This window comes from Haliotis rubra, unplaced genomic scaffold, assembly GCF_003918875.1.
Source record: "Haliotis rubra isolate DU_JTF1 unplaced genomic scaffold, ASM391887v1 Scf730, whole genome shotgun sequence".
In the NCBI taxonomy this organism is placed as follows: Eukaryota; Metazoa; Mollusca; class Gastropoda; order Lepetellida; family Haliotidae; genus Haliotis; species Haliotis rubra.
This window is the reverse complement of record NW_025767447.1, coordinates 465,053-491,185: the sequence shown is the minus strand read 5'-3', so window position 1 is coordinate 491,185 and position 26,133 is coordinate 465,053. Positions and strand designations below refer to the sequence as shown.

The 26,133-nt window shown below is 41.9% G+C and overlaps 1 protein-coding gene across 3 annotated transcripts; it reads left to right on the top strand.

The window, feature by feature from the left end:
• Nucleotides 1-1,900: 1,900 nt before the first annotated feature.
• On the top strand, nt 1,901-24,591 carry LOC124259649 (myosin heavy chain, striated muscle-like). Of its 3 annotated transcripts, none has more exons than XM_046693825.1 (38): nt 1,901-2,229; nt 2,498-2,641; nt 2,810-2,966; nt 3,171-3,198; nt 4,451-4,553; nt 4,880-4,972; nt 6,219-6,282; nt 6,683-6,781; nt 7,409-7,512; nt 7,835-7,967; nt 8,420-8,538; nt 8,692-8,841; nt 9,001-9,171; nt 9,299-9,478; nt 9,703-9,829; nt 10,013-10,074; nt 10,247-10,334; nt 10,535-10,652; nt 10,900-11,157; nt 11,513-11,978; nt 12,080-12,289; nt 12,969-13,114; nt 13,345-13,435; nt 14,286-14,342; nt 14,533-14,786; nt 15,307-15,385; nt 15,499-15,744; nt 16,264-16,460; nt 16,661-16,793; nt 16,936-17,152; nt 17,566-17,806; nt 18,419-18,611; nt 18,792-19,052; nt 19,764-20,003; nt 20,322-20,522; nt 21,392-21,553; nt 22,555-22,588; nt 24,082-24,591. In XM_046693825.1, the coding sequence occupies exons 1-37, from the start codon at nt 2,035-2,037 to the stop codon at nt 22,555-22,557; spliced, it is 5,790 nt and encodes a 1,929-aa protein (XP_046549781.1). In that variant the 5' UTR covers nt 1,901-2,034; the 3' UTR covers nt 22,558-22,588; nt 24,082-24,591. The 3 variants fall into 3 exon arrangements, with proteins under 3 accessions (XP_046549781.1, XP_046549782.1, XP_046549780.1); XM_046693826.1 differs by having other exon boundaries at nt 22,555-22,592; XM_046693824.1 differs by lacking the exon at nt 22,555-22,588.
• Nucleotides 24,592-26,133: the final 1,542 nt, after the last annotated feature.

Below are 26,133 nucleotides of genomic sequence, written 5' to 3'. Positions count from 1 at the left end.
GGGAAGTGCGCATCACCGAAACGCCTCCTCTACTGTAATAAAGAAGTTGTCGGCCCATAAAACTGGTTCATCTTCTTTATCATACCAGCTTCTAAATGCCACTTAAAGAAGTTTATAACAGATGCAGGAAGTATTTTGATTAACTTTGAAGTGTTCGAAAGTTGTTACTTATCTGTGAATTAGTGAGTTAGTCACTACATTAGCCGGAGAGGAGCTTAAATGTCGTTAACATGCACTGTCGAGACAAGTAATATAGCCACTTTTCAAAGGTTATACACCGGAAGTTATCAGTAACGTTGTGTTCTAGTGAGTTCATATTTAACGTCACATCGGCAATATACGCTGTGTTCTAGTGAGCTCATATTTAACGTCACATCGGCAATATACGCTGTGTTCTAGTGAGCTCATATTTAACGTCACATCGGCAATATACGCTGTGTTCTAGTGAGCTCATATTTAACGTCACATCGGCAATATACGCTGTGTTCTAGTGAGTTCATATTTAACGTCACATCGGCAATATACGCTGTGTTCTAGTGAGTTCATATTTAACGTCACATCGGCAATATACGCTGTGTTCTAGTGAGCTCATATTTAACGTCACATCGGCAATATACGCTGTGTTCTAGTGATCTCATATTTAACGTCACATCGGCAATATACGCTGTGTTCTAGTGAGCTCATATTTAACGTCACATCGGCAATATACGCTGTGTTCAAGTGATCTCATATTTAACGTCACATCGGCAATATACGCTGTGTTCTAAAAGGTTAAGGTTTACATATGTAGTATAATAACTAATTGAAATCATACGTCAACCACTATTTAGGGATGACAATACGTGAAGTAGTGTAAGATCTGACATATACTCCACACTTTGTTATATAAATACTGATGGGAATTATGACTCTACATGAGTGGGTGAGTGAGGTTTGACGCTTTTATGGCCCATTAGTTTACGTAGTATCCCTACATAGGGGATTCGATGGACGATGTCTTTGAAGATATCATATGTTGTTTACACCCGTTAGCCAATTCCAGTTACAGCAAGGTAGATAATCAGGTAGATAGCAATTCCAGTGACTAATATTAGGAATAACGACCGGTGCCATCGCCTAACGAATGTACCGAGTGTGTCCACCCGATCCACTCAGTACGGCAATCATGATAGTAGGAAGTATTCCTACCCGGAATACCCGCGTTAACAGTAAACTGGTAGTATGAACACAGATATTAGAATCTGATGGGTTAAGTGAACTACAACTTACTGCATTAATGTTTCAATTTGCAGCTATGACATGTCATAATCCATGGATAAATTGTTTCGCATCTACCATAAAGCCAGTTCCATATAAACTCACCTAAGTGGGCCTCGGTCAATCTTGCCGTAGCACAGCTATGTTTTTATTCTATTTAGACTATACTCTTATGGTAAGGATAATTGCAATCTAGTACGAACAGCACTGTAGAGAACATTATTTGTCAATGTGACATTTTTAAGGCACATACTTTGTAAACTCTATTCCCACAGTTGATGACAATATTTGTGTACTCAGTGTTATATTATCCGCGGAGTCCGCCTCCATATCTAAAGTGTAAACGCTCAAAGTTGCAACATGAAATCTCCAAACCTCCACTCGAAATGCAAGCTGAAGGCATAAGGATATATGTGTGTGTAGTTTGCCTAGAATTTTGAACTTTTCTCACACAGAATTTCAAATATTTAAGGTATAACCTTCATCCGTTCAGTAGTACAAGAGAGCAGTTGACTGTACATACACACACATAGTTCATACAGAATGGAAATTATTGATAGTTTGAAATAACAAATATCGGCCACCATTTACTTTACAGTATTGCAGTGCTTGTATTAACAACACGTCATTATTTCTTCCCCAGCTAGGCTATCTAGGGCTGTTCTGCTCGACTTCAGTTGGCCTGGTGCACACCTTGTGTTGTCCATCTTCAGGCAAACTCCCGATTTCGGGTTGCTGTAATTTTCGAGGAGCTTTGCCCCCACCCCATCATCCAAAATGGCGTCCTACGACCCTGCAGACCCGGATATGTTGTATCTTGCCATTGACCGCAAGAAGATGATGAAGGAAATGGTAACACCCTTTGACGGCAAGAAGGCTTGCTGGGTTCCTGATGAAAAGGAAGGCTTCAGAGCTGCTGAAATCCAGAGCACCAAGGGAGAGGAAATCACCGTTAAGACGGACAAGTTGGATGTAAGCTACCCCACACGTTTTGTAAATATTTTACATGCATTCCTTACAAGACAGGTGCTAAGTCCATAAAAGTGCCCCTGACGTCAAGGAACACCATGATCAGAAATAATAATGAGCATAAACTATTTCAAACACGTATGCAAGCATGGCACATGGTTTAGGAAAGAAACTATAACTCACCTGACATTGTTAACTAATTGTATGGATTTCTAAGTATCTATTTTGGAAATACTTAATTGTTTACATGATCTCAATGTTTCGTCTTCAGGTCAAAACCTTCAAGAAGGATGACATCCAGTCGATGAACCCTCCCAAGTTCGAGAAGATCGAGGACATGGCCAACTTGACATATCTAAATGAGGCTAGCGTTCTCCACAATCTGAGAGCCAGATACGAAGCTGCTATTATCTATGTACGTACAAGTCCTCTGTACTTCAAACTGGTAGACAGGCAGGCTACCACCTCCTAAGCCGCGAAAGATGTTTGATATTACCGGCTGATTACATGCACATAGCCACATATTGATGCTTGTTCTACATATATCGAGTTTCTCCTGTTATTATGTGATTTTTCTTATCAGACCTATTCTGGCCTCTTCTGTGTCGCCATCAACCCCTACCGCCGACTCCCCATCTACACCCCGTCCATCGTTGGCAAGTACAGAGGCAAGAGGAAGACCGAGATGCCCCCTCACCTGTTTTCCATCTCTGACAACGCCTACCAGTTCATGGTGCAAGGTCAGTCGTCACCATATGGTGTCTTTCATAGTTTGTATGTTCAGTCAATTGGATTTATTTGTAAAACAGTGTTTCAGGATATACAATGTTGTACCATTTGCACACAAAATAAATGAGAAAACGAAAAATATGTTATATAAAATATCGGGAAATAAACCGTCCAAACACTGCGCAGTAGCTTATGAGAAACCTTTCTTTCTGCAGATCGTGAGAACCAGTCTATGTTGATCACGTAAGTAGTAACCTCTGACCTTAATCTCCATTAAACTACTTCTATACTCTTATAAATACAGGATTTCTGAAATATATATATTAATTTAAGCATTCGAACAAGGATGAATGTTGCCGACAAACATCCTGTGCAAGAGTAAGTCAGTTTAGTTTTACGCCGCACTCAGCCATATTCCAACTGTATGGCGGCGCAAGAATGATTATGGTTATAAAAGACGTTGAACGTGCTGCAGGCAGTGGTATCACCCAAGTGCGTAGGGTGACAGGATGTCCTAATAGTCTCCTAGGACCAACATTTCTGTCTAGCTGCCTGTGAAACGGGTACCAACATATCCAAAATGAGAACCATTCAGGGCAACCCAAGTCGACGTTAGGAGTGGTCGACCAGCCTCCAGAAAGATCGAACTCAGCGAATAATATTGCTGCAAGCAAACGTTCATCAAGCTACCGTACGAGTTACGGGGCGGACGATTACACATCGTCTTCGTACAGCTTAACTCCATGCTCTGTGTTGTGCTGAGGCTTGGACATGACCATATTGCCCACAGACGCCAATGGTTTACATAACGTCAAAACGGGTGAATATCGTTGGTCACGTGTCATGATTTCATGAGGAGTCGGAGTTTACATTGCGCTTCCGTGATGACGTGGTCTGGCGAAGTCGAAATGACAATGTTGATACCTCTGAATAGAAGTGGTGTGATATCTGTCGGAAGGCATCAGTATGACTGATGAACCTCACCCCATATTGTGCATGAAAGGTCACTGGGCTGCACTGACACTGTTGTCACGTTGGCAAAGCGTGTGGGTCGATGTTTTGTCTTCTAGGACGACGCCGTGCACAAATCGTCATCTCTCACCCCCAGCAGCACAACTCCCATAGAATGCTGTGCCATCATTCCTGACGACGTGGGACATCATAGTCCTGTGCGACAAAGTCGTACACCGTCTGCTACGTTTGGATTTGGTCAACACTGCAAGAGGAGGGAGACAAACCCCTTCAAATGCCCGAGTGAATGAATGTTTGACCAATCATGGCAGAATTAAGCACTATAAAACGTCAATTTTTGAAAATTTTGCATCTTACCCCTATCATCCTTCAAGGTCACTCTCTCAGTGAGAATTCAAGACCGAACACAATCATAGGTACCGTCCGTTTTTCTAAGTGTGTGGAACCATTATGGTCGGGAGAGTTCTCAGTGTGGTACCAGCCTCAGTCCATGGTATTCAGGATGACATTTGTCTCATTACAGTGGTGAGTCTGGAGCCGGAAAGACTGAGAACACCAAGAAGGTCATTGCCTACTTCGCTCACGTCGCTGCTGCCGGGGGAAAATCCGACGAGGATCAAAAGAAGGTTTGTAGAGCTAAACTACCGTGAATTAAATATGATTAAGTATCTTTAATATAATGCTGAAGAAAGTGAAAAACAACAACAGGAACAACAAAATAAACAACAATGAATCGGTTCTCTAATATATTACCTTTCCGTAAAAACGCTGTGTTGTTAGACTTTAGTTGATAAAGGTATCCTCATAATGCTTCTTATGAATGTAGAACCAATATAATGTATGTATATTATCCGTGTTAATTTCGTGTATGTTTTCTTCCTCCCACCCCAATCACAAACTCTACACACATCAATAACACATGTCCCTCAACTCCCGACCTAACACGCAACAGGGTTCGCTCGAGGATCAGATCATCCAATGTAACCCTGTGCTGGAGGCGTACGGCAACGCCAAGACAACTCGTAATAACAACTCCTCCAGATTCGTAAGTATATTAGGGTTTGGTAATGCCCGACATACCAGCCCGAGGAATGAAGCCGATTCTGTTTAATCCCCGTTTAAGTTATTACCTACCTATATTCAGTATTGAATATAAGAATTATTTAATCTAATTATTCTTTCTCTCACAATTTACCCTTTACTCATTACTTTACGGTTAATTCGAAATGCAACCCTTAATAACAAGCCCCAATTGGTTTATCCCTAATCAGCTTAACAAGTTAATATATGTTAACATATTCAAACGAATAAGTTGAATAATTCACCTTCTAACAACACTCGTCTATGACATTGTTTCTTATCTTCATCTAACAAGTGTTCCACCTTATTAATAGTGTGATCCTACCTTTACTTCCAAACTCAGACCTCTTGGACATGGACTTTGAGTGAGTCAACACTAAGACCACGCTCCGTGGTGTAATCATGGTGCTATTTCTTAACAGGAGTAAGTAATGCATATCTTGAGATGTGGGTGTTTCATGGTGCACATGGTAGACGTATCTCGCTTTAGTCATACATGTACTCAAGTCCTATTCGTATGAGTGTCAAGCATGCATATAGCTAGACATATATAGTCGGCTTGATAGGTTCAGGGTCTCTGTCGAACTGAAGTAGCATGATCTGAATAGGTAGGAACTATGTGTATCCAAATGTATGCATCCACGACGGTAAGTAGTGTACGTTACCGCAAGGACGAGGTAGACAGCGTATTTAGTATTTAGAGTGTGTCGCTGAGAAAGTACCACATATGTGTTTTATTAGAACCGTAGTTCTCTGATACCTTGATATATTCAACAAAGATCCGTATCTTAGCATGATGCACGTTATCATCTTGCCTCCCTGGGTTTCTGTCGTTTATAGCGTTGTTGCATCACCTTATGACCTCGGGATGAAGAGTTGTATATCACCTCTCATATGTCAATGTGGGTGTTATAATACATTTATATCACGCGGCTTCTTACATGCTGTCACTGTCAGCTCCATACTTTAATATGTCAAACTGTAATGGTGTGAGGTCAACATATTTAATGTCATGTTTCACTGAAACTGTTCTACTTGTAGAACATTCATGATCGGTATAGGACATACAGTATGTATTCCATGCTGTTCCGATGTATACATATATCATCTTCACGACACTATGGTTGATATACATATGCTTTACATGACGTGGGCGCCTGTAATGTGAACTGCCTACTTGTGCTCATACAAATCTTATATGTAAACTTCAGGGAAAGTTCATCCGTATCCATTTTGGTACGTCTGGAAAGATCGCCGGTGCCGACATTGAGACCTGTAAGTAGTACATGGTTAGGGCTGAAATTACTTGCAATGTCAATAAAGTCACGTATTTTAATTGGGCAGCTTGTTATGTAAAACCAAAAACTGACAAATTCGTTACCACAAAGTGACAATGATTATGCCACTATAAGTGTTGACACGGTTGAACATGTCCTCTGATAAAATGCTAATACGACGTAAGAGATGTAAACATCTTTGATTAATGACCATTGCACAACACTTGTGACTTTAATTCTCCTATTTCATACATTTATGGAAAACTATGTTATACCGCCGACTGTAAATACCCAGAATGGAAGTTTGGAAACGCTGGATGGGGCAAATATATGTTTCCGATGTGAAGGTGGTAGGCGTCTAATTGTACCTCATGATTATATGTTTTGTTGTCCACCAGACCTGCTGGAGAAATCTCGCGTCACCTTCCAGCAATCTGCAGAGAGAAACTACCACATTTTCTACCAGATGTGTTCAAACGCCATCCCTACAATCCCTGGTATGTACTTGCTGTCCTATTCAAGCAGTATGCACCTTCCTATTTCAGTAGTATGTACGTTCCTGTTTCAGTAGTATGCACCTTCCTATTTCAGTAGTATGTACGTTCCTATTTCAGTAGTATGTACGTTCCTATTTCAGTAGTATGCACCATCCTATTCCAGTAGTATGCACCATCCTATTCCAGTAGTATGCAGGATCCTATTCCAGTAGTATGCAGGATCCTATTCCAGTAGTATACAGGATCCTATTCCAGTAGTATGTACCATCCTATTTCAGTAGTATGTACGTTCCTATTCCAGTAGTATGCACCATCCTATTCCAGTAGTATGCACCATCCTATTCCAGTAGTATGCACCATCCTATTCCAGTAGTATGCACCATCCTATTCCAGTAGTATGCACCATCCTATTCCAGTAGTATGCACCATCCTATTCCAGTAGTATGCACCATCCTATTCACGTAGCATGTACCCTTCCCTCAGGATGTCATATTTACCTGCGTATTCATGCAACATCTACCTTTCTGTTCACAAAGTGTCTACCCTCATGTAGTAACTTATATTCATGTAGTATTTCCCCATCTACCACGACACAGACCTACATACAATGCTTCCTTCCTTCCTCAGAGAAGATCCTGGCCACGCCTGACCCTGGTCTCTACTCCTTCATCAACCAGGGCACCCTCACCGTCGACGGTATCGATGACGTCGAGGAAATGAAAATTACAGATGTGAGTAAAATATAGCCCTTTATACATAAAACTAATGTCGTATCCAGGGTTTTTCCCTTATGTAAACCAATATAAATGCCATGCTGCAAACAAACACTTTTATGGCACTTGCACAACACTTAGTTTTGTTTACAAACATTGGAAAAGACCTGTAGGTTGACAAAGAAACTTTCATCACTGCAAAAGAAAGTGAGATATAATCTCAGCATAACTGCTTTATAGGAAACGTTACTTTTTCAATCATCATTATTCGGAGGTAGTCCCAGGTGTTTCGGTCATGGTTTACCCCATCTTATTGATCATTGTGCCATTGTCGTGACAGAGTGCTTACGATGTGCTTGGATTCACGGAGGTTGAGAAGAACAGTATGTACAAATGTACTGGTACCATCCTCCATCTTGGCGAGATGAAGTTCAAGCAGAGAGGCGAGCAGGCCGAGGCTGACGGAAGTGGAGGTACGGCCTATCATAGTTGTCATTGTTCTACAGTTCATATAAATTTCTTCATTATCTGTTAGCCCGCTGTTTGTAATCATCGGCATCAACAACGTTCCGGATTACAGGATCTTGCATACTGATTAAAATTCCTTTGGTAGATATGTATATATGCTCCAAACAGTAAGCGTCCGATGGAGGTTTGTTTGCAAGGATAATGCGTTTCAACGTACATTTAATGGTGGTGAATAACGTTCCGTAAATATAGATATAGAATTATTTGTAGTAAGAAGATGGTATTGAACACGAACTAAAACTGCGTATGTTTCGGGACAGGTTTACATTAATACATGGTTGTCGAAGGTCAGCTACAACGAGGTGACTCATCCTGATGCCTAGCTGCATGGATGAATTTGACACCAAACAATGTGAACTGAAGTTCGCCTTGACTTGCCTATACTCTTATCTTGCAGAAGCCGAAAAGGTGTCCTTCCTGTTAGGTGTGAACGCCGGTGATCTTCTGAAGTCTTTGCTCAAACCTAAAATCAAGGTCGGCGCTGATTACGTCACCCAGGGTCGTACCAAGGAACAGGTATGTCATCACACAATTCAGGATTTCACAGGATTTGGTATAATGTAATGACTTGATTCTCATCTTTTTTATGATTTGATATTATGTTGGAACACTGTGGTATTAAAAAAACCGTATGTATGACCAAAATTTATGCCACTGCTATATTTCTAGGTGGTGAACTCGGTTAATGCCCTGGCTAAGTCTCTGTACGATCGTATGTTCAAATGGTTGGTCTTGAGAGTTAACATCACTCTCGACACAAAGAAGCCAAGGCAGTTCTTCATCGGTGTCCTGGATATCGCTGGGTTCGAGATCTTTGATGTAAGTTCAGTTTAAAAAACAATTCTCAATTATACTGCTAAGCAGAACCTAAATGGATCCAAAGTATGTTCTGCCGAAGCATTATTTGGTTCTAACATTGCAGTCTCAGGGTAACATTCTTTGCCTGCACGTCTAATGCAATCCTACTTTTGTGTACAGTTCAACAGCTTCGAGCAATTGTGCATCAACTACACCAACGAGCGCCTGCAGCAGTTCTTCAACCACCACATGTTTGTGCTGGAGCAGGAAGAATACAAGAAAGAAGGCATCCAGTGGGAGTTCATCGACTTTGGCATGGACTTGCAGGCCTGCATTGAGCTCATTGAGAAGGTACGTGCTCGTACCGTTTATACTGGGATAAATGTATGCACTCAGAGGCTACACATGCCCTCCAAATTATAAACACTCTCAAATACAAATACGAGTTCTTGATGACTAAAATAGTCTGTCATTTCAGCCTATGGGTTTGTTGTCCATCCTTGAAGAAGAGTGCATGTTCCCCAAGGCTTCTGACAAGACCTTTAAGGACAAGCTGTACACCAACCATATGGGCAAATCCCCCAACTTCCTCAAGCCGGACAAGAAACTCAAGGGTGGTGCCCACGGCGACTTCTGCCTGAAGCATTACGCTGGAACTGTAAGTATCCTGGAGCATACCCATGTTGGGCGATCTTTCCTACATCTGCAGTTTACTACACCAACCGCTGGTTGAGTGGTTGGTAGTCCCACATCATATAAACATACAAATCTTATTCTAGTCTATCATTTGTCAGATTTGGTTATCATCTCATTAAAAGACATGCCCCGGGGAACCCACTGTGTGCTGTACTCGAAGTTAATATTCCCCTGCTCCCCCTACAGGTGCCCTATAACATCACTGGCTGGCTGGAGAAAAATAAGGATCCAATCAACGAGACGGTAGTGGAATTGTTGTCTCACTCCAAGGAAAAGCTGGTCCAGACCCTCTTCCCAGCCGCCGCACCTGCAGGTTGGTATTCAGTGAGTGATGGACTGAACGAGCGAGTATAGCCTTACGCTGCCAAACCTCAACAATGTCAACGCGGACTACACAAGTAATGAGTTATAAACATTGCACCACCAAAGTGTAGATGCTAGGGGTTGTCAGTATCAATAACGGAAATGTCAATTCATGCTGATGTAATCATTACAGAGGGAGGCGGTGGCAAAAAGAAGAAGAGCTCAGCCTTCCAGACAATTTCTGCAACCCACAGGGTAAGTTATCATCATGTATTTTAGCATACACCACTGGTTTTTGCATTGTACACACTTGTTTTTATATTGTCAGTTACATTGCAAAAATGAAATTAAAAGCGACAAATGCACCAATTCACTCTCGAGTATCACAATGAGCATTGTCAACGTAACTTTTACTTCCCTTCTATAGGAGTCACTGAACAAGCTGATGAAGAACCTGTACAGCACTCACCCTCACTTCGTGCGTTGCATCATCCCCAACGAGCTTAAACAGCCAGGTAAGTAAACAGCTGTTTAATGTGAAGAGAGAGAGAGAGCCGAGAGACAAAGAGAGAGGGGAGAGAGAGGGTAGTATCTGATGTGAACATCTCAGAAGACGACTACCAAGAAAGAGAGTATGTATTTGAGAGTTGAGAAGGAGAGAATGGTCTTACAGTTACGTTATAGTCACTGCATGCATTTCCATCTCTCGTTAAAGGCCTGATTGACGCTGCCCTTGTGCTCCACCAGCTCCAGTGTAACGGTGTACTTGAGGGTATCCGTATCTGCAGGAAGGGATTCCCCAGCAGAGTTATTTACTCTGAGTTCAAACAGAGGTATGTACCCCTACATCCGATAAATAAGACCGTCACAAAACTCCAATCTCCCAGGAGTGGTAATAAATGTGCACAGCGAACTTATATTGAATGTCTTCGTAATACTGTGAATATATAAATGATGCAACATAAAGTGAAAGTCTGATCTAAGAACATAAACAATTCCTTCAGTTTTCATTAATATGCCTGAGGGTAGAGCGCATTGTAAATCTTGATTTCTTATGGCGGAAGGGCACTTGTTTTGCAGATACTCAATCCTGGCTCCCAACGCCATCCCACAGGGTTTCGTGGAGGGCAAGGTCGTATCTGAGAAGATTCTGCTCGCCCTTCAGATGGACACAGCTGAGTACCGTCTTGGCAATACCAAAGTGTTCTTCAAGGCTGGTGTCCTTGGTTACCTTGAGGATCTCCGAGACGAGCGTCTGTCCGCGATCATTTCTATGCTCCAGGCCCACATCAGGGGTTATCTGATGCGAAAATCATACAAGAAGCTCCAGGACAGGAGGTTAGTGTTACAATCAGAGGGTTGAACCGTGGCTGCACATACCTTTCTATTGTTACAGGTTTCAGAAACCAATCTGACTTAAGTCCTTTCAATGTAGATGCGACGTTATTGACGAAGGAAACCTTCGTTCGAATTGCATAATGAGATGAGATCAGGATGTGGATCCCAACCTTTCAGTGATGTTCAGTTTGTATATCCCCAGCTGATCAACTGAGTTATAAGGAAATGCGCTTTGAGCATCCCTATTAATAGTAGCGACAGTAGTAATATCGCCATCATCATTGTATCGGTGTTGTTATTGATGTAGTAATTGTTTCATAATGACATCTTATTCAATATCCGTTTGTTTTTCCAGAACTGCCTTGTCTGTGATCCAGAAGAATATCCGTAAATGGCTTGCCATGAGAAACTGGCTCTGGTGGAGATTCTACACCAAGGTCAAGCCCCTCCTGAACATTGCACGTGCCGAGGACGAGATGAAGCTGAAGGAAGAGGAACTAGCCAAATGCAAGGAAGAACTGGGCAAGGTCGTTCAGAGAGGAAAGGAACTCGAGGAACAGAACGTGGACCTTCTCCGGCACAAGAATGACCTGTTCCTTCAAGTGCAGTCTCAGGGTGACACTCTTTCCGACCAAGAAGAGCGAATTGAACAACTTGTCACACAGAAAGCTGACTTTGAGCAGCAGCTGAAGGATCTGGAGGAACGTCTTTTGGATGAGGAAGATGCAAACGCTGATGCCGCAGATCAAAGAAAGAAATTTTTAGACCAAATCGAAGGTTATAAGAAAGATATAACAGACCTTGAGGGTACCCTTGCAAAGGTAATAATGTCACATTAAACGATTCGACCGTAAGCTATGATGTATTGAAGTGGAAACAGCGTACAATTAAAAGCAAATCTAATGTATAATATTTATCTTAGGCTGAACAAGACAAACAGACCAAAGACAATCAGATAAAGACACTCCAAGATGAGATGGCAGCTCAGGACGAACAAATCGCCAAGTTGAGCAAGGGCAGGAAGGATCTCGAGGAAACGCAAAAGAGGACCCTGGAAGATCTTCAGAAGGAGGAAGACAAGGTCAATCACCTCAACAAACTAAAGCAGAAACTTGAGGGAACACTCGATGAGGTTAGTCAGTGATGTGGCTTATTTAATAACAGAATGTCTTATCACATACAAATATACCCATACAATTGACATTGACTGAACTAGAAACAATAACTAAATGGATAACTGTATAGATTTTATGAGAGTAACGGTGGTATCCTTGATTCCTGACATTTAGAATACATTTTGGTATGAAAGGAATGACCTGTTCCTTCAAGTGAAGTGCAGTCTCGGGGTGACACTCTTTGCCTGCATGCATCTCTGTGCAACGAATTTGTTGATCACCAGGCAAGGTGTATTTCATATCCTACTGTAAGTTTCCAGTTATTGTCCAACTAGATTCCTAGTTTTTATCCATCTTGATCTGTATGGTAGCAAAGTGGCAAACGTGTTGCTTGTCACACGTACACTCGAGTCTCTGGTGCAAAATACGAATTATAGCGACAACAATGTTGCGATAATCATGAGATGCCTTTGCTGAAAGCATGTCCATTGCACGATTATCATGAGCACGTGTCTTTGACTCACCATTAAGTACCGTTAGAAAGTTCACAAACACATGTTCGCCTGAAAGAATGTCATTTTGTTGTGAAATTGCTGAACATTGCTGAAAGTGCCGTAAAACCCAAATAAACTACATCGTTTTTTTCTGATAGAATACATTTACGAATATCATATGAGTGCTATCTGTGTGTTATAGCTTGAGGATAACCTAGAACGAGAGAAGAAGGTGCGAGGTGATGTTGAGAAGGCCAAGAGGAAGGTAGAACAGGAGCTGAAGGCATCGAATGAGACAATTGAAGAACTTGATCGGGCAAAGAGGGATCTCGAAGAGGCAGGCAGAAAGTACGTTCCATGAAACTAACTGACAAAGATCAACCAGTTGTTAACAACGTCAAGGGAGTTAACTGTTACTACCTGTCTACGTCTGTTCTAACAACCACCTCAATCCTTTCCACGAGTTCAGACTTCACTGTGTAAATGATAGCGTTAATTGTTCCGGCCCTCGGACATGATTGTTTTATGTATGTGATTGGTAAATAGTTTAGGACCATGCTGTATGATTCTTGTTAAAGGAAGGACCAGCAGATCAACAGTCTTAACTCCAGGTTGGAAGAAGAACAATCCTTAGTTGCTCAACTCCAGAGGAAGATTAAAGAGCTTCAGGTAGACAACGCATTCACAACTTGCAACATAAATCTTGTAATGCAAAGAACTATTATTGAGTTAAGCATTAATTTGTTCATTCATGTTTTTGTCTCAGTTCACTAACATTTATCATTTGTTTTATTTTTGTAATAAAAACAGTTTGTGTACAATGATTTTTATCATGTGAAGTTCAACCTTATTACGGTAAACATAATTGATTTCAGACGATGAATCGGTTATATATACGTAAGTTTGGGATCATTGAAGCGTGACCATACCCTTGTTTTGCCCATCCAATCATGTTTCTCCTTCTAGATATTATCTGTTCAAAACATCCTTCCCAAATTAATTATTCCAAAACAATTTGCCCATATTAATTACGTCTTGCATCCCCAAGTATCCCCCAAAACACAAAACCCCACTCTTGACTATATGTTCTTGTTGAAACGTTGCCTTCATTGTATATTCCTCCAAACCACCAAAATAATATTTCTCAAACCTTCAGGTGAGACACACATTTCCACTATTTTCCATCCCGACTGAAGTTATCCAATTGCCCCATCTGATAACCTATTACCCCTCCTTGTACTAAGTCCCGCACAATTCTTCAAAGCCTCCCCCACGAGGAAGAACCACTGTCCTGGTGTACGTAATTTAGCTTTTATAACATGTGATGGCCATTTCTCTTTATTCATGTGTGCATATCTGTAGACAAGATCCATCTAAATCCAAATTAGCAAATGACATGGTAATGTAATGTCACACTTCAGCCATGGACATGTTCATATTCTGATATAGTGGGTGGTGTTTAAGAGATGTGACCCATGTGTTGAGAACGAACGATTCAACATGAATTGATGCTTTACAGGCTCGTATCGAGGAGCTCGAAGAGGAACTGGAGGCTGAGCGATCTGCTAGAGCAAAGGTCAGTAGCAGCTAGAGAGTACAAATGGTTAAATTCACACTGCCTCTTTGTCTTAATACGTCAGAAACATTGTTTATCATTTATTTAAAGGTATGTGTCTGACACGCACTGCTTTTGAGAACAAACGTACACTTACTCTGTCAGATGTCTGTAAGATACTTGATTATCAAATATTTTCTCTTTCCAACAGTCTGAGAAACAGAGAAATGAGTTTTCTCGTGAAATCGAGGAGATCGGGGAACGTTTGGACGAGGCTGGTGGAGCCACTTCCGCTCAAGTGGAGCTCAACAAGAAGCGTGAACAGGAGCTCCTGAAGCTCCGTCGTGACCTTGAGGAGTCCACCATGCAGCACGAGGCTCAGGTATCCTCACTCCGCAAGAAGCAAACTGACGCGACCAACGAGCTCAGTGAGCAGGTCGATCAACTGCAGAAGGTCAAGAGCCGGTAATTTAATAAACTGATTCTTTACTAATATAATATGCTTCCAGACCGTGGCCTATGGTGTTTTAGTGGAGTGTTTGCATTGTGTTTTAGGCATTGTAAAGATAACTCAAACGAACGACCAGTGTCATGCAGGAATTGTCAACTGGCCTTATGGTTAAAATAATGACTAATCAAGTCAAAACATGGGGTTCCATTCTAGACATGTCTTCAAAATGAAAATAGCAATTATTTATATATGTATGCAAATTATATTAAGGAAGCGTTTATGCGACGTAGCGCATTATTATTGTGAATATATAAAAATATGTTCTAGTTATTGTGCACATCATACCTTTTGTATTGTAATATATATTGTACATGGGCCTGTGGCCTTTCTACTGAACAAAGTTATATATACATGGTAACAATGGTTGAAGTCCACTCTAGGCTAGGATATGTCCAGAATATGGCTAAACGCGGCATAAAACGATTTTCGACAATGAACTAGTTTGTTGAATGCATTCCAACGTTGTATTTTCAGTCTTGAAAAGGAGAAGAACCAGATGAAGGGAGAGATCGATGACTTACATAATCAGATCGAATATGTCAAGAAGAACACTGTAAGTGCTGCATCCAGTTCTGCTATTTCTAACGTCTTTGTCAATGCAGCATTGCTTATCCAAATGTATACCCTCAGGCTGTATTTATACTTTCAATCTATTCTAATCACCAGGGCATGTCCACCAAGCTTTCGAAACAGATGGATAACCAGCTGTCAGAACTAAACTCAAAGATCGAGGATGGTCAGCGCCAGATCAATGACCTCCAGGGCCAGAAGAACCGACTCCAGAATGAGGCTGCTGAGACAACCCGTCAGCTTGAGGAGGCGGAACACAAAGTGGGCCAACTGACAAAGGACAAGAATGCTCTCCAGAACGCTCTCGATGACGCCAAAAGAAGCTTGGAGGATGAGACTAGAGTAGGGCAGAATTTCATTTATCTATTTCTGTGTTTATAATAAATCATTATATTCTGGCTACATAATCTGGAGCACTTTAATAATGGTGTACTTCATTCGTGAATACGCAATGTCATTTAGAAAGTGGTCAAATGTAACATTTGTTATATTTGGGATTACACTTTCTCAGTAAGATCCGCCGCCGTATAGCTGGAATATTGCTCAGTGCGACGTAAAACAAAACTCACTCACTCACTCACTTACTCTCAGTAAGTTACAGATTCTAGTACTTTTGTTGGGTTGAGAGTCCCATCCAGGACTTCATACATAATGAAAAAATAGATTTCTGTGTGATATCGGTTTTATGAAAAGGCTATAACTGGCTTCATGTTTGTATCCTCTCAAATATCACATATATCAATGGCTTCATATTGTTTTGTTGATGTGAAGATAGTGTATTGTGTAAATGGTGATTGCGTCACACGATTATGTCACAATAGCAGTGAAACAGATGTATTTAACTTGGAATTGTCTGTGTAGACTCGGCAGAAGCTTCAGTCTGAGGTCCGCAACTTGAAAACCGACTTGGACGCATCTCGCGAGCAGCTTGAGGAGGAGCAGGAATCACGCGCTGACCTTCAGAGGCAGCTGTCAAAGGCAAATGCCGAGGCTCAAAACTGGAGGGCAAAATTCGAGAGCGAAGGGCAAGCCCGCACCGAGGAACTGGAGGAGGCTAAGTGAGTATAATGTGCAATGACACTTGTCTTATTATAAAAACACTTAGTGTAATCAGGTTGCTATCCAATGAAGCTTTCAATGGTTTGGTGTGGTGAAACGGAGTCTCTCAGTTTTAAGTTTCGTGGGACATATGAAATTGATACGTCATGTGTCAAGAGACTTTTCAGAAACCTCCATAATGTAATTGCATGTTTTACAGACGTCGTCTGCAGTCTAAACTCAACGAGGCTGAGCAAAACCTTGAAACTGCAAATGGCAAGATCAACGGCCTTGAAAAGGCAAAGTCGCGCCTTCAGGGAGAACTTGAGGATCTCATGGTCGATGTCGAGAGGGTGAGTCTCGAAAGGCGTTAACTGATTTCATTTCACAGTTAATGTGCATTATCCATGTCATAGTTTTGATCGCTTGTTCTCAAATATGCTACACCACCAAAGAACACTCATTCAGTCCCATAACTCAATGTCTACTCCACAGTCCAACGCTAACGCCAACGCGCTTGAGAAGAGGCAACGTTCCTTTGACAAGACTCTTGCCGAATGGCAGTCCAAGGTGACGGACCTCCAGGCGGAGCTCGAGGCCTCCCAGAAGGAGTCGAGGGCTTACTCCGCTGATCTGTTTAGAGTCCGCGCGTCCGTTGATGAAGCCAACGATACCGTCGAGTCACTCAGGAGGGAGAACAAGAACCTTGGCGGTGTGTAGTAGTGAATTAAATGGATGGTTTAAACTAAAGACATGACAAAAACGGAAGGCAGGTCATACATTTCAGTTCTAAATCCTGACACAGCTCACAGTAATTGAGTACAGATTCATGACACTACTTAGAATGAATGAGGACATCCCCTTGTGATACAATGCAGGCTGAAATTGTTACTAAACATACAGTTGAACGCTGCTGTCTGTTTTCTCCTTGAGAAATACTTCAAACCATATATACATGTTAAAATGATGTGTCTAATTGCTCAACTATTAGTTTAACATAACCGGGGAATCAGTACTTCCGATTTCGTTACAGCACAGTTCGTGTGTATATGAGATTCTGCTATTGTGCAGTTTTGAACTGAACGTGATTACAAGAATCCGCTGCATTGTTTTGTGTCTCTGCAGATGAGATCCATGACCTGACTGACCAGCTGTCGGACGGAGGCCGCAGTGTACACGATCTGGACAAGGCCCGCAAACGTCTCCAGATGGAGAAGGAGGAGCTTCAGGCAGCCCTGGAGGAAGCCGAGTCCGCTCTGGAACAGGAGGAGGCCAAGGTCGTCCGTGCTACTCTCGAGGTCGCCCAGGCGCGTGCTGATATCGACAGGAGACTTCATGAGAAGGATGATGAATTTGAAAACACACGGTTAGTATTAACGTTTTCGTTATTCAATGGGTGCTGAGATGAATGTGAAACCTCAACGTCAGGAAACAATGTCACGATAATCTGGCCAAACAGATTTCAATGGTCGTAAAAGTCAACATAGCAGTGGACATAATATGAATTAATCACAGAAAATCAGTAATGACATCAGGTGCTCGAGAAAGGTGTAAGCTTGTCGTGCTCAAGAAGTACATCATAATCTGCATTGATAGATGTTCATATAGGCTTTAAAACAATCACTCCTCATGCCAAAAGCATGGGTACAGTGTACTTATCCTCCATGTTGTCCACAGTTTGCTTGAATACCATCATCACGATATCACACCCATCTCTTGTCCCAAACACGGATAGTCGCTCCTGACTGAACAATCAGTTTTTTCACTTAAACTCAGTCGATAGCCAACACTTAGTAAACACGTTTTTGAAGTAGTTTTTTGCATATCTTCTTACTGAAAAACAAACATCATCAGAAAGAATATTATGAAATATGGCTGTGGCCAAACCCTAGGTGATCTTCCGGTCAACAAATCATTACATGTTAAATCATCTGTTCCTGCAAACCATTCGCAACTGTTCATTGTATACATTGTACAGCCGCAACCACCAGCGCGCCCTTGATTCCATGCAAGCCAGTATGGACGCTGAGGTGAAGGGCAGGGCTGAGGCCATGAGGATCAAGAAGAAGCTGGAAGCTGACATCAACGAGCTGGAGGTTGCAGTTGATAGCGCCAACAGAACCAGAGCCGATGCTGAGAAGAACGCCAAGAAATACCAGCAAACCGTCAAGGTAGGTTGAGGCGAAGGGGTCGGTGTTTCTGGGAGGACTCCGTGTGCTTGTTACATGGAAAATTCACGCGTGAAGTACGTGCACCAGATATTTAACGAATGTGATAACAAATATATGTTCTCTAGTCCGAGGTATGTAATATTGGATGTCAGGATACATAAACAATTGATGTCTCTTCAGGAATTGGAGATCGCAGTAGAGGAGGAGAAGCGTAAGGTGGATGAAGCCCGTGATGCTGCAAACATGACCGAACGCCGCGTCAACATGCTCAGCGGTGAGGCCGAAGAACTTCGCTCAGCACTCGACTCTGCCGATCGGGCTCGCAAGGGAGCTGAGAATGAACTCATGGACGCAAATGATCGCGTTAACGAACTCGCAGCACAGGTGCAATCTTTGTCAGGCCAGAAGAGGAAGCTGGAAGCTGACATTACTGCTATGCAGGTGCGTCGGTATATATGTATCATATCCCATTTATATGCATGAAAACCCGTGAAGATCTGGGTTAGAATTGGTCTTCAGCAACCCTTATCGTAGGAGGCGACTAGAGGGATCATATGGCCAGGCTCGATGACTCGTTGACACATCTCATCGTATCCTAATTGCGTAGTCGATTCTAATGCTGTTGATCACTCGATTGACTGGATTATTTCCAGCCATATAGCTGGAATATTGCTGAGTGAGGCGTTAAACAACAAATAAAGAAAGCATGTATCGAGATTGTTAATATTGGACAGATCGTTGACCATATGGTTTGTCACATGATTCATCAGCCGTTGAGACCATATGATGTCCATACACAATATGACGATTACGTCGATTGTCACGAGGTCTGGTTGACAAACGTATTCCAAAAGAAGTGATATTGAAGTTCATGTATAATTACGTTCTGACTGTTGCTGTCGATCGTTCATAATAGTCAACTGATTTATACAGTAAATAAATCACCGACAGTACTCAGATCATGACACAATGGGGGCGTAACGGTACATAGCTTACCTGACTTTATAATATCATCACGAATTCCTTTGCTTAATTCACAACCTTAATTGCAATAATCAATGTGGAACAATATATTGAAAAACAGAATTAAGAATTGATCTGCTCGTTACTGTAATGCTGACTGACTGTTAATATGTTTTGTATATCTTCCAGACTGACATCGAAGAAATGAGTTCCGAAGTTGCCAAGGCCAACGAGGCTGCGACCCGGGCTGCTGCAGACGCCACCCGCATGGTGGACGAGCTTCGCCAAGAACAGGATCACAGCATGCAGATTGAGAAGGTCAGGAAGGGCCTCGAGGCTCAGGTCAAGGAGCTACAGACTCGCCTGGACGAGTCAGAAGCACAGGCCCTCAAGGAAGGCAAGAGGACTGTTGCTAAGCTCGAACAGAGGGTAAGTGTTGGTTTAAGATTTATTGATGAAGTTTTTAACAAAACCGTTCGAAGTTCGAAGATAATACGATGGTTATCTTGAGGTTTCAGTGCGTAAGATCACTTGTATTCAAGAGCGTTCTATGCAAGTAGCCACTGCGTGTCTGTGATGAACAAAGAACAGAGGCGGTGTCTGTAAATGTTTTGAAAACATTTAAGATCAACCTTCATAAGTAAGGCGTCCGAATTCATAAGCGAATCATTTGTTGACAAGTGTAAAGTTACTGACTCGAATTTCTCGGCACCTTTGTTTGAACCGAACTTTTCGAATGATGCATAGGTCCAGGAGTTGGAGACTGAACTTGATAGCGAACAGCGCCGCCACGCGGACACTCAGAAGAACATGCGCAAGGCCGACAGACGTCTGAAGGAGATTGCGTTCCAGGCCGAGGAGGACAGGAAGAACATTGAACGCCTTCAAGATGTCATCGAACAACTGAACGGCAAGATCAAGACCTACAAGCGCCAGGTGGAAGAGGCCGTAAGTCTCGCTCTTTATGTCAACATTTGCAGTGTTGAGTTGCGTTCTTTTGTCAGGTTGTTTTGACAGAAACTACGTGTCTGAGCTTCTTATTGTCTGACTATTTAGTCTGATAGTGTCTCTGTTTACAACCTGTCTGAGCGTCTTATTGTCTGACTGTTTAGTCTGATTGTGTCTCTGTTTACAACCTGTCTGAGCTTCTTATTGTCTGACTATTTAGTCTGGTTGTGTCTCTGTTTACAACCTGTCTGAGCTTCTTATTGTCTGACTATTTAGTCTGATTGTGTCTCTGTTTACAACCTGCCTGTAAGTCTGATTGTCTGACTATTTAGTCTGATTGTGTCTCTGTTTACAACCTGCCTGTAAGTCTGATTGTCTGACTATTTAGTCTGATTGTGTCAATTTCCAACCTGTCTGAAAGTCTTATTGTCTGACTATTTAGTCTGATTGTGTCTCTGTTTACAACCTGTTTGTAAATCTTATTGTCTGACTGTTTCGTCTGATTGTGTCTCTGTTTACAACCTGTCTGTAAGTCTGATTGTCTGACTGTTTCGTCTGATTGTGTCTCTGTTTACAACCTGTCTGTAAGTCTGATTGTCTGACTGTTTCGTCTGATTGTGTCTCTGTTTACAACCTGTATTTAAGTCTGATTGTTTAGTCTGATTGTGTCTCTGTTTACAACCTGTATGTAAGTTGTGAGTGCAATAGTCTGTTTACTCCCTGTGCGGGAGTCCGATTGTCTCACTGTTTACTCCCTGTGCGGGAGTCCGATTGTCTCACTGTTTACTCCCTGTGCGGGAGTCCGATTGTCTCACTGTTTACTCCCATTGTCTGAGTCCGATTGTCTCACTGTTTATCTCTGTTTACAGGAGGAGATCGCTGCAGTGAATCTGACCAAGTTCCGCAAGGTCCAGTCAGAGCTGGAGGACGCCGAGGAACGCGCGGAGTCGGCCGAGGCCACCATGAATAAGCTCCGTGCCAAGTACCGTAGTTCGGTGTCCATGGCACCCAATACCTCCTCCAGTATCAGTGTGAGTACAGCCAAGACAACCCGTTGACTCGACTCAAAGACATCTTATTTCTAGATACCCATACAAAGAAAATACACTAAATCTAAATGTCGTAAGTGGCGACTAAGGGGATCGGGTGGTCACGCTCGCTGACTTGGTTGACACTTGTCATCGTATCCCAATTGCGTAGATTGATGTTCATACAGGTGATCAATGGATTGTCTGGTCCAGACTCGATTATTCACAGACCGCCGCCATATAGCTTGAATATTGATGATTGCGGGGTTAAACAACAAACCAACCAATCAACACTAAATTTAAAAGTAGGGCAGAACAATTCTTAGTTTTATCTGAGACAATTAAGTCTTGCACAGCCATTGTACACGTCAGTTTCGACTCCTTATATGATATATTCTTGAATGTTCCATTGAAAGGATAGAGAGGCAAAGGATTTGGCCCTAAAATTACATTTACCAAATCGGATTTGGCCATTGAAAGGAAAGGATTTGGCAGACATGAAATTTAGTTAAACAAGTAGCACAGGAAGAACGACAGTTCGAATCACAAATTCAAAAGAATGCAATATTTTTCTAAAACCAAACAGCCATTCTGAATAAAACTCATGTGAGACATGCATTATGGATAATGGTAGGCAAAACATAATGGGTAAGAGTACATGACTGATATTCTATTAAACATATGGTATATTTGGGATTACACTTTCTTTGTAAAGTACAGATTCTAGTACTTTTGTTGGGTTGAGTCCCATCCGGGATTCGAACCCACACCCTCAGAGTCAGGCACCTAATCGCGAGCACACAAAGTCAGACGCCTAGACCGCTCAGCCACCGCGGCTTCCACAGCTCACGGCTGAGCGGTCTAGGCGTCTGACTTTGTGTCAGACCCAACAAAAGTAATAGAATCTGTACTTTACAAAGAAAGTGTAATCCCAAATATAACATATGTTACATTTGACCACTTTCTAGAATGGCGTTGTGTATTTCATGATATTCTATTTCCAGTAAATACAACAGATAGATACAACACATTTCGAGCGTGAGTGAGTCGCCTACGTGTCCCCTTCTTTCAGCAGTACCACAGTAGATAAGCTTATGTAGATGTTATATAGCGCAAACCGTCACCTAACATGCCTCCTAGTACCCTTAACACTACAGGAATCTGTGGGTGTGTTGCAGTTTGTTGTACTTGTCCACACCGCACCTATCATTAATTCATCACACTTACGTGTTTAGGTTGAGAAGCACGTGTCACTTCATCCGCATTCTAACAACATTCCCCACGTGGTATTAACGTTGTCAAGTATACACGATTAACGCAATGCCTAAAATGTACGGATGTTACGATAAACGTAGTATTTTCAAGGTAGATGTTATACGGATATTGACTTGATATTGCACGTTTTACAGTAAAGTCTGTAGAAGTAAATCAAGCCGAATGCTGACTTAGTTGACGATCGGGTATTACCTGAAAGGTCACTCCGCTCCATGACTGGTTGGCCTTGTGTAGCTCCTTGTCTGTCTCGCGGTTCCTGAACCACATTATTTTCCCTCACCAGAGCTCCTTTTCAATTTAAATGGGTTTATTTGTTATTATCAAAATTATATATATTCAGGTACTAAGCGTTAGTCTACTCATATCCTTGTCTCTATATGACTAAGAACATCTTGAATTGTTGACGTAAGCGGGTGGTATACTGACCAGCTTCACACTTACTGGGACTCCAGACTAGGCTTCTGTAATCAGTTGAAGGTGGCAGCTAGATTTTACCGTGTTATGAGTTGTTGAAGTTACGACCAGATTGAGGTGAGGTGAAATGGGGTTTATCGTCGTACCAAAGAATATTTCGCTCATATGACGACGTGCATGCGTGTTTGTTTGGCTGCTTGTACTAGCCCAGACTTAAGCTGGTATTATAGTGCTAGTTCACTGAGATACCATGCCGCAGTTAAGCATGAATACCCCACTCAGACACAATTTACTGACCAGTCGTTGTTGTACCCATTAATGCCGAGCGCCAGGCAGGGACCAACAAGTACCATATTTTAACGTCTTTTGGTATGACGCAGCCGGGGATCGAACCCGCGACCTTCCGCTCTCCGGGCGGACGCTGTAACCACTACAGCACGGATGCGGTCCGACCAGAGTGAGATGAGTCCATTATCGGTGGACATACATATCAGCAGCAGCAGAAACATATATCTGCTATAATGTACTTTATTACATACCCATGTAAACTTCGGATAGTAATACAGGGTGCAATAAGGGTGACGTGGTCAAATTCCGTATTGCACCTCAGATTCCGTATTGAATTTGTTATTTAAGTAACAGATTAATGCAAGATAAGAGGGTATATAATAAATATAGAACGTCATACTAGTGCATTTGGATGTTTTGTATTGAACTCGAAGATGTCATCGGAGCAGAGAAACAATACAAAACATAATAATGCACTACTATGACGCTCTATATATGTACGTTATCCACTTTGCAATGCTTTATTGTTTATGTGGTCTTTTTTCTTCTTTCAGAGAGGAAGCGTTGCTCGGGGAATAACGTCTCACTCTTACCTGTCCTCTACAATATCCAATGAGAGTGAAGGCAATTATTAGACAATAGCCTATGCATTTTCTTTCCCAATCCCTCCGCTCCAGTAGGACGCAGCTGTGGGGCATGGTGACACGCCCTCATGTGCGTCCTGTCTGTGGCTCTGACTTCCTTTGGTTTCAAGGTCATTATGTCAAAATATTTTAGAAAATTGAAAAAACGTGAAAATTTGACCTAGGCCAAATATGGAACTGCTCTGCACTGCTAGTGATATTGTATTTATTAACATTGTATTTATTGTTATTCTGGCTCGTCTAGATGGGCATGTACATGATGTTCAGCCTGAGGCTGTGAATGACCTCTCATTGGACGGACTCGGCACAACGAACGCTCATTCTATTGCTCTGTGGTATACGTTACTATAGTTACCAGTATATTCGTAGAGTGATGTAACCTCTCGGCAGTAATATACTTAATAAATGCTATCAATATAACAGTGTCTTTGTTGTACCTGAGTGAGTGAGTGTGGGACGCCATGGGGCACCAAGAAAGGGTCTCAGATTTGCTACCCACGTTAGAGTGAGTGAGTAAGGTTTTACGCCCCTTTTAGCAATATTCCAGCAATATCACGGCGGGGGACACCAGAAATTGTACCCGTGGATCGAACCCACGTGACGAGCGGACGCTTTAACCAATACTGACTGACTAAGTATGGTTTTACGCCGCTCTTAGCAATATTCCAGCAATATCACGGCAGGGGACACCAGAAATGGGCCTCACATATTGTACCCATGTGGGGATTCGAACCCGGGTCTTCGGCGTGATGAGCCAACGCTCTAACCAATAGGCTACCCCACCGCCCCCTTTAATCAATAGGCTACTCCACCCATATTAGAGCGTGACAGGAGAAGGCGTAACCAATAATCATAACGATGTGATCAATGACCAAAGTCTCAGAATGGATCGTGAACAAATACTTATCTATAGTCCGTCAACTGAACTTTTGGCACCCTGTTTTTCACAATTTACCTTTTAACCAAAAATGCCTTCAAAATGTTTTTGTGCATACGCTCTTTATATCTTATGACCTATCCAAGGTATAAATTTCATAATTTTATGTCAATTATTAAAGCTTCTTCTTAAGAAGCCATCTTATAAAATTATGAAAAATAGAAGTAGTTATACAAGGGAGTAAAATGATACGATGGAACAGCCAACAACATGGTGTGACACACGTGCATCTTGTTTACATTGTTACGCCTGCAAGCAAATCTACAGGGACTGTTTAAAATCATAAATCCATTTTAAACAAGTAGATTCATTGAAGTCTTTAAAGACTGGTTGCTTGATCTCGTGTATCTATATCCAAATTTGAGCAACAGCTTGCATATGGTATGCTTTGATACAATTATGTCATGGTCTTCTTTTGAACAATATTTTCGTCAGTTTGCTTGACAATATGGATCGATGTAACCGACGCATGACGTCACTCACAACCCTTCTATCGAATTCATCACGCTTTGTTTTCTTTGCATGTTTTGAGACGGTCCCCGATTTAACTGCCATGTCATCGTCAGGCTCTGAAAAAGTGTCATGGGAGATAACTCTTTGCAACATTCTTTTGCAGATCTTCGTGGCTTTAAATGTCTTTTGGAGAAACATTCAATTAAAAAAAGAGAGGTTTTTTTCGCTTTGCCTCGCGCTTGAAAAAGTTGTAACCTCTTTTGATGATTTGCCGGTCATCTTTGTACAACATCGTTTTCCCTACAACCTGTGCGTGTTGACGATCTTTGACATCACTTAAGCGTGCTAATGTAAATACCCGTGCATGTACATATCACGCTGACACACATTTCACAGTGTTGTTGGCTTTTCCGTCAGGTGCGTTAACCCCTCGTAAAACTCTCCACAGTTTTACAATTATTATATGACAGGTTTAAAGGCAAAAACTTTAATAATCGTTTTAAAATTACTAAAATCGATATCTTGTTAGGTCACGGTATACAATATCCATATGAACAGAGCAGTGTTTTAAA